This window comes from Nematostella vectensis, chromosome 13, assembly GCF_932526225.1.
Source record: "Nematostella vectensis chromosome 13, jaNemVect1.1, whole genome shotgun sequence".
Taxonomy (NCBI): domain Eukaryota; kingdom Metazoa; phylum Cnidaria; class Anthozoa; order Actiniaria; family Edwardsiidae; genus Nematostella; species Nematostella vectensis.
The window spans coordinates 10,419,261-10,429,000 of NC_064046.1; the positions used below are offsets into that span (position 1 = coordinate 10,419,261).

A 9,740-nucleotide genomic window follows, 5' to 3' on the forward strand; every position below is an offset into this window, starting at 1 on the left:
TAGGGGAATATTTAGGAATGCGCATGTCTGCACTGCGGATGGAGACACTCGCTTACGCTAGGGAATTGTAGCGTAAGACGCGGCGAACACTCGAGTAAGCGCTAATAATCACCTATAAGAAACCTGGGGAATATTTAGGTATGCGCAAGTAAACACTTTGTCTGCACTGCGGAAGACACGCTTACGCTAGCGAATAGTAGCGTAAGACCCGGCGAATACTCGAGTAAGCGCAAATAATCACCTATAGGAAAACTAGGGGAATATTTAGGAATGCGCAAGTAAACACTTTGTCTGCACTGCGGAAGACACGCTTACGCTAGCGAATACTAGCGTAAGACCCGGCGAATACTCGAGTAAGCGCAAATAATCACCTATAGGAAAACTAGGGGAATATTTAGGAATGCGCATGTCTGCACTGCGGATGGAGACACTCGCTTACGCTAGGGAATTGTAACGTAAGACCCGGCGAACACTCGAGTAAGCGCAAATAATCACCTATAGGAAAACTAGGGGAATATTTAGGAATGCGCATGTCTGCACTGCGGATGGAGACACTCGCTTACGCTAGGGAATTGTAACGTAAAACCCGGCGAACACTCGAGTAAGCGCAAATAATCACCTATAGGAGAACTAGGGGAATATTTAGGAATGCGCATGTCTGCACTGCGGATGGAGACACTCGCTTACGCTAGGGAATTGTAACGTAAGACCCGGCGAACACTCGAGTAAGCGCAAATAATCCCAATCACGCCCTTCCTTTCTAAACAATACGGAATATAACGTAAAAAGCCCTTACCATCACCACCCACATAAAACAACTGTTCCTTACCTAATCGGTCCCAGTACTTCTCTGTGATGTAATCTTTGCATAACGCATTCTCGAAGGACAGATAAAATTTGTACTTCTTCAGACATTTACTCATTTTCCCTCTGTTGCAAACTCGAGTCTGGTTATAGTTGGACGAGCACGAGCCATAAACGTGCACATCAATGTATTTCATTAACTCGGCGACGAACTCATTCCGCAAACGCGCTGAGCAGTTACTGACCACCCAAGCGACGAGTGAGGTCTTCCCTTTGGAGTAATCCCTCTTGGATATTGTCACCTTTTTGTATGACATTTCTGTTGGGCTTAGAGGCACGTACGTAGCGTATGCAGCGGAGAAATCCGAGTCAGATCTATACGTCCATGTCGCATTGAAAAAACCATTCAGCGGAGAAACCATTGGTGTGACTTTTGGACTCTCCATCGAGTGGTAAACCCAGCGCTGCAAGAGAGGTCGATTCTTGGATAGTCTTCGTAGTTCATCCGTATTGGGCATATTCCCGCCTAATGCATGGAATATGACCAGATCACTTTCTGCAAATCTAGATTTATTGTAAGTTAGTTCAATTTTCCACAGCGGACATTGTTCTCTTGTGGCCATATCGACATCACACTTGTCTCGCAGCGCGCCGACCCATTTTGTTACTCCCCCATTTTGGTTATAAACCAATATAAGAATGTTTTGTTTTCTTTCTAGAAGCGCTTTAGCTTTCTTTATTATTTTTATTGTTGGTATTGTCGACGTTCTTGATGGAAGTTCCGTTGTTTCCGTCGGTTTGATATTTTTAAAAATTGTAAGTTCTTTCGGGAAGACATTGTTTGGTTTAGAATTCGGGTATTCATTTCCTATCCACCATTGAAATTTGAAAACTCCAAGAATTGTCAAGATCACCGCCGTATTTCGGATAACTCTTCTGGCGTGGAATCGCATCTCTCTCGTTCGGTATCAAGTGTTTACGAAGCCTCCTTAAAGGTACATCGTGCACACACTTTCCGAAACTGAAAAAAAAGAAATATGCGAATTTAGTAGATGTACAACACTCTCAAAGCATTTTGAATGTTTGTTCTCTAGAATATTCTCAAGTGTGTTCTCTAGAATGAATCTCTGAAAATTCTCAGTTACTCTAAATGCAAATGTTATTTTATTTTGAGCTAGAAGTCATTACTTATAATGAAAACATCTGTCGCTCTGAATTATTTGGCTTGATGTGTCTAATTCATCGTTAATCTCATGTGTTCACAAGATGGCCATAAGTCGAGACCCTGCTTCAAAGGACTTTTTTGTCTGTTGGTTGTTTTTAGCAACCTTTGTTCAGTATTACACAGCATTCTAATTACTATTTTAGTTTCATAAGCAGTTTTCTTTTCAATAGGATGGGAATATTTGGGTTTTCGTTAAGCTCCATGCCAACGAGACTTTTCGAAATTTAATCTTATTTCTTTTATTTTTCATTCGACTCTAAAATTATGGATAGATTATTCAAAACCAGTGTAGTGTATCAATTTATCTATGTAGATGTTAGACCAATTTTTAGGATAGTTTAAAGTGATTGCTTTTCGTTTATAGCATAAGGCTCATAGTTTATAAGTATAAGTGTTAATTTTTGTTCCGTCTTTGTAACCCTACATTCAACACCTGCGACGAAGTTTATTCTTATTTGATGCTAGGCTGGATCTAAATATTAACCATTAAAAGCCTGCCACTGTAGGGATTCTCTTTTCATGCAGGATAGCGCGCCATCATGACTGTTGCCCCTGGCGACAATGAGCCCTTGCCAAAACAAGGCGTATGTATACCTTCCAAGCTTTCCAAGCTTGTTATACCCTATTTTTACTTATTCTATATTTTTTATATGTGTGTGTATGAATACCAGCAAATCAAGAGACGTGGGATATTCTTCTTTAACGCGAGCAGATTATTGATACTGTGAGATACTGTTAAGAAGACAAGGGGGCGTTTCTATGGATACTTCCCTACGTTACTCGAAAGGGGTATGAATTAAGTTGTCGTCTGACCAGAGGTCACGTGACGTAAAAAAATCCCGGTTGCTATAAGTCCTTTATCATATACTTATAAGTTATAGCATGGCACGAGGGAAATTTAGTGATTAAATGTCCCCGCAACCGAGAGATAATTAAAGTCCCGACGCCGCAGGCGGACCATTAGAAGGTTTAAGGGGTGGTTGCGGAAATCCCCCCAAAAAACCGCAAGCCTTTCACTCAAGAAAAAAAACCTGCAAGACAAATGACCAGAAAAAAAAAAACGTGCAAGCCGGTTTAACCGAAACTAGTGCACACTGTCGTTTGACCCCATAATAAAGCCAGCATATAAAGACAGTGTGCCACGCCAATCAATACACTTGAACAGTTCTTGTTTATTAATAATTCTTGCAAGTGACATCACTAGTGGCTATTTTGGTGGTAGAGAACAAATGAAAGTCCATTTCTGCCTTTTTTTCTGGCACCAATATGGCCACAAGCTACTCCTTTTTGGTGCAATAAGGGACTTGCGCTAAGAGATCACGTGACCTTTCTGGGTGGCAAATTCAAAACAAAAAAATCACAGAAATGACTGCGCCCGTCACATCAGAGAACGACGAAAAAATAAAATATTTAAATAAAACGAAAAATTTTCTGAAAACAAAGAATTTTGGCCTTTTTTCGTAAGAGCTGAATAAGTTGCTTTTCCTTGCTGTTATTTTGCCGCTAAAATCCTGAGCGCGCGCTAGTCTGCCAACCAAAAAGTCACCTGATCTCAGCGCAAGTCCCCCTATTGTCTAACTATAACAACTATATGCCCTGTTCCATCACGAGTGTTGAAAGCATTTCTGAATACTTGGGGTAATAAGACTATAACTTCAGATGCCGCAGGTTTTATACACAGTCTGTTACGCGCGGAGTGCAGTGCTTGCCCGCCATATGAACGTGATGATATTGCAATACAAAAACAACAGCAGCAGCTGCGCCATGGTACAAAGCACGATACTTCATGTTGGTGCACAACAAAGGTAACTATAAACAAGCGCCGCAGAGACGGGGGATTGGGATTGAGACTTCTCTGCCCCAACTGTCGTGATATCATCCCCTTTTGATATGTAAGGCCAACAGGAAACACCGCACGTAAAGCGGGAATATATGTAGCTGGGTGCTTCACTTTCAGAGATGAGATATCTAAGAATACATTCTTTTTTTATTCCTACATCACCGATGTAACCAAGGTTACAAAAGCCAATAATGCTATATGTATCTCTTACAAGAGCCCCACACATACATGCACAAATACGATGTTTGCCTCGCGGTTCCTGAAAATTATCCATGTCTTCAATCTTAAAAATAATTATATACATGCATTTGGTTTTGATTAATTGAGAGGTCATGTTATCTTGCGTCCATTTTCGCCTTATTAGAGTTTGCCGCTTAAAATTCCTTGAAAAAAAATCCTGCAGAGCGACAGCAATCAGAAAAAGCGAGCACAGTCATAATGCCGAAAAAATCCTGAAAGAAAAGTAGTACCCCGGGTACCAGAGGCTCTGAGCAGCGAGAACGATTTGAGCAAAGCGACGCTCAAAACGTTTTCGCCGCGAAGTCTTGAGCCTCTGGTACCCAGGGAAGAAAATAGCCGCAATCCCCCCCTAAAATATTTTTAATGGTTCGTCCCTAATATTTACCGTGATTAAGAGTTCTCTTCTCACGGTCTCAAAGGTGGTCGCCTGATAAAACTAACAAATGCTATTATTATGATTTCCTTCACAATGTGGGTGTCGAAGATAATAGTAATGTTGATTACTATGTTTATGTTGGTCGTGTGTTAATGATGGATAATATGCTATCGTGCTTATGATAACACGACCGCCACAAAATAGTTTTCCCTCGGCTACACGAACTTTGAGTCTACTTCTAAGGGGTTTTGATTTGTTCAAGTTTGAAATGACCATCTGCACACGCAGCATACACACAGCTGCAATCATCAAGAGACCCATTTCAGTCTGATAAAAAAAAGAGGGGGTAATTTTCGCTTATTTGGACGTCTGTAGATTTTGCCAAAGGGTATTGCAGATGAGTGTGTTTTCTAAATCGCTCCTAGTTTCCATAGTTATAATTTTGATATTTTTATATAATATGTCGTTAAGTAAGGGTAAGATAATGGACGCGTGTGTTCTATGGGATTTAGGACACGAATTAGCAAAAATCTGCGAGTGCGCAACAATAAAAACAAAGTTGCAACTAAGGGAATACTAATCACTAAGTAGATAACTATTTACTAGCTACATTCCCCACTAATTCCCAATTGTTCGCCGCTTGACGGCGGTGGTTCAAATGGAGGGCGCTGATTCGTCGAGTGGCAGTGATCATTTTCTAGTAATATTTAGTTGGAATAAGTTATTTTGGATATACAGTGTAGTTTCTCTCAGAAAAAAGTTATTTGCTTTACGAGAAAATCGGTGCCAGATCACGTTAAAACCAATAACCGACAATTAATCATCATTTTGAATTGTTAATAGGTACAGTCGGTCTCCTTACTATTGTCCAAGATTAAAGAAATTTTACAAATGAAAAAGCCCGATTTAATATTTTTTGTTTTCTAGTACGAGAAAAAACTATAAATAGGTAACATTGTATTTGCCAATGCAAATACAATGTTATTTTTTAAAGATTATATAAATGTTAAAAGATTGTGGAAAATGCAAGTGACTTTGTTAATTTTGTAAATGTCTTCTCTCTTGGACCGTAACGGCTCACTGGGATCGCTCCATGTCTCACGCTACAAATTTGTTATCTTTATAAAAACTAAGTTTATTTGTTTAGAAATCGTCCACTTACTCGTTTATTTTGTTTAGATTTCAAAGGTGTTTTTTCTTATACTTTGGTGTAAGTAGAAACGACTAATGTAACATTGTTTCTAAAGATGCTTCTTGGAGTTTTATGAATTAATGATTAATGCTATGTATATTGATTCGGGACTGATTATGCTTCCAAACTGTCTGTGTACACCTATTTCACAAAAGGTTGTTGTGCAAATGGCAAATGGTAAATTGCTTATGGGTACTAATCATTGGTAAATTAAAGATGTTAAATAAAGTCCAGCAATTTCAGAGTCAAGCATTGGTAACCTTTAATGGATAGTTGTTTTGATTTATCCATATTCTTCAAAACGCATGGTTACGCTCAGTCAATGGACAACCCTTTTTTGAAATAGGTGTATGAACACATTTTAGGGTGCGACAACATTTAGTTTTGAGCATAGCTTCTCACAAAAAAGAAGTCCTTCGAGGAATTGTTATACAATCTTTGTATTTATCGCAGTAAACAAAGTTTCTTCAACTATTTTGATACAAATGATTGCCTTAGTTCTTCAGTTTGCAGTACGACTTTTATACAGTATTTATAAAAGACGAATTTTATACAGTATTTAGTAACATTCGTTAAGTTTTCGTTTCTGAATAAGAAGCTCTTCGTCAAAATATGACGTGATCTATGCATTTGTCGCAATTGACTGCAAGGGTTAGTAAAAAAGAGTTGCCTACTAGCGATTTCCTTCTAACGCGATAAGTTAGTTAAAAATCAAAATACCGATTCCTTATTGTTTTCTACTTACCACTGGTTATGCTGTTAATCTTAAAGGAGATATATTATATTTATGTTTGGCTTCGCGTTGGGTTTATTCTCTCTCTCCATTTTCCGCTCGACAGGAATATTTATCAACTTCATGGGTGAGTTGAGTTGAAAAATAATTCATTTTCATTAGATGCCGCTTCGGGCGGTTTGTGGCCATGGCTAACTCTTGCTTCAGAATCTATTTATATTGACTGCATAATTTAGGCGTATTATGCCTCCGTAATTAGTTTTGGTTAGCCATTCGAGCGCGAGAGACATCGATCTTATTATCTATCTAGAATAATATAATGAAACTTGGATTTCCATTACCGTTTATACTACAACTATGGAGCTTATGTTAAATTTCGTATTTTTTTAGGGGGGCTTATTCGCGTAGGCATGCACGCATGCAAAGAAGTGTGCAGTTATTTATTATTTTAGTTTTAGCAACACTAATTTAGCCATCAGAAAAGCGATCTCAATTAATTTGGGCTTCCTGTGGAACAATCCGCCGCCATCTTAAACGAAATCTTCGTCCCCTCACCCCATCGTCAAGTAGTAGTCATGAGTTGGCTCTCCAGCTTCGATGTCTGTCTGTACCAAGATTTGGGTTCCCTTTGGCAGTCAGCGATACAACAACGGCCATGATTTTTCGCACGTGCCCCTGTGTTTACAATAATGCTCCTTCGCTCCTTCGATTAATACCGCGAATACGATGGCGAAAACAAATAATTATTTGGTAAGTATTATATCTTATTATCCGATGTTTTACGGGTATTGCTTATCACGGGCTTTCGAAGTTTTCAATTGATAATAAAACAATTAAAAAAATAAGAGATTAACTTGAAGCGGATAATGACAGTAGCACCTCAAATAGCCTAAACCCAATCGCCTGATGTAAAATACAGTTGAGCGCAATAACCTTTTATCAAGGGCAGACAATCTAGCCAAATTCCTAAAATGGCGGATAAACAATTAGCATTTAGTAGATCTCTGTGTTATTTGATGAGATGAATTTATATTAGGGAAATGTAAAATAACTTTAATCTCATTTGCCTGCCCCGCATATATCAGACATTTTTTTTCGATACCTGGCTTGCAGTATTTCATATTTTGGGTTTGTTTTTTCCACAGCAATGTCCAGTCCAGAACTTCATTGCAGCAGAAATAAGACAATTTTTTGCTAAATGATTTTAAACAAGGAAAACACAGCCATGGAGGAGATACACAGATTCTTCAGAAATCAGAGGGCTAAATTGAATAATGCAGTGTACTTTTGTACATAATCTTTTGTAGGGAGAAGCAGGACATCATTAATTCTGCATAGTACACCATTTGTAGACAAATCTATAAAGCAGTGGGTATGTCATAAATCTGAAAGTCAAACATCACAAGCAAATCCGATAATAAACGTTCCTTAGAGATACTGAAATAGCATAAAAAGAGTTCCAATTTTGTTCTTTCGGGAGTGGTCAGATTGCTATCAGAAAGCTCAACCCCTCCCCCCCTCCCGTTCCACTTTATCGGATTTCGCCCCGCCGCCACCCCCCTCAAGAAAAGTCCCTGTTACTCAGTTCGCACCTCACCCCAGTGCACCTCGACCCACCTCACCCCAGTGCACCTCGACCCACCTCACCCCAGTGCACCTCGACCCACCTCACCCCAGTGCACCTCGGCCCACCTCACCCCAGTGCACCTCGACACACCTCACCCCAGTGCACCTCGACCCACCTCACCCCATTGCACCTCGACCCACCTCACCCCAGTGCACCTCGACCCACCTCACCCCAGTGCACCTCGACCCACCTCACCCAAGTGGACCCCGACCCACCTCACCCCAGTGCACCTCGACCCACCTCACCCCAGTGCACCTCGACCCACCTCACCCCAGTGCACCTCACCCCAGTTGCTCCTCGGCCTTCTCGCGCCCCAGGATTCAGAGGCTAGCAGGTAGTAGTGCGATTCAACTCGATTCTCTTCAACGCTTGTTAAAGCTTGAATGCATTTTCATAGAGAATACTCTTCCCTGCCACTTGTTTTCTTCCCTCCCCTTAGCTTATTCTGTCTCGCGCCGCCAAACTCTAGGCTTTGTTTTCTCCCCCCCCCCCCCTCCATTCCCCTAAGTTTGTTCTGTCCTGAGCCACCATATTCTAAGGTAATACACCATACACTACTCATCACCCGGACTTCTACCATGTCAGCCCCACAGTAATACACCATACACTACTACTCATCACCCTGACTTCTACCATGTCAGCCCCAAGGTAATACACCATACACTACACATCATCCCGACTTCTATCATGTCAGCTCCAAGGTAATACACCATACACTACTCATCATCCGGACTTCTACCATGTCAGCTCCAAGGTAATACATCATACACTACTCATCACCCGGACTTCTACCATGTCAGACCCAAGGTAATACACCATACACTACTCATCACCCTGACTTCTACCATGTCAGCTCCAAGGTAATACACCATACACTACTCATCACTCGGACTTCTACCATGTCAGCCCCAAAGTAATACACCATACACTACACATCATCCGGACTTCTACCATGTCAGCTCCAAGGTAATAAACCATACACTACTCATCACCCGGAATTCTACTATGTCAGCTCCAAGGTAACACACCATACACTACTCATCACCCGGACTTCTACCATGTCAGCTCCAAGGTAATACACCATACACTACTCATCATCCGGACTTCTACCATGTCAGCTCCAAGGTAATACACCATACACTACTCATCACTCGGAATTCTACTATGGAGGCTCCAAGGTAATACATCATACACTACTCATCACCCGGACTTCTACCATGCCAGCTACAAGATAATACACCATACACTACTCATCACCCTGACTTCTACCATGTCAGCTCCAAGGTAATACACCATACACTACTCATCACTCGGACTTCTACCATGTCAGCCCCAAGGTAATACACCATACACTACACATCATCCGGACTTCTACCATGTCAGCTCCAAGGTAATAAACCATACACTACTCATCACCCGGACTTCTACCATGCCAGCTCCAAGGTAATACACCATACACTACTCATTACCCGGACTTCTACAATGCCAGCTCCAAGGTAATGCACCATACACTACTAATCACTCGGACTTCTACCATGTCAGCCCCAAGGTAATACACCATACACTACACATCATCCGGACTTCTACCATGTCAGCTCCAAGGTAATACACCATACACTACTCATCACTCGGACTTCTACCATGTCAGCCCCAAGGTAATACACCATACACTACTCATCACCCGGAATTCTACTATGTCAGCT

General features: G+C 40.9%; 1 protein-coding gene across 1 annotated transcript; it reads right to left on the reverse strand.

Moving 5' to 3' along the window:
- Nucleotides 1–683: 683 nt before the first annotated feature.
- On the reverse strand, nucleotides 684–6,621 carry LOC5507414 (glycoprotein 3-alpha-L-fucosyltransferase A). Its single transcript, XM_048720464.1, has 2 exons — nucleotides 6,423–6,621; nucleotides 684–1,825 (listed from the first exon to the last, which is right to left on the reverse strand). Exon 2 carries the CDS (start codon nucleotides 1,755–1,757, stop codon nucleotides 684–686), a length of 1,074 nt encoding a protein of 357 aa, XP_048576421.1. The 5' UTR covers nucleotides 1,758–1,825; nucleotides 6,423–6,621.
- Nucleotides 6,622–9,740: the final 3,119 nt, after the last annotated feature.

Coding starts and splice junctions, on each gene's coding strand:
- LOC5507414 (XM_048720464.1), bottom strand. CDS start 1,757: ATGCGATTCCACGCCAGAAGAGTTATCCGAAATACGGCGGTGATCTTG.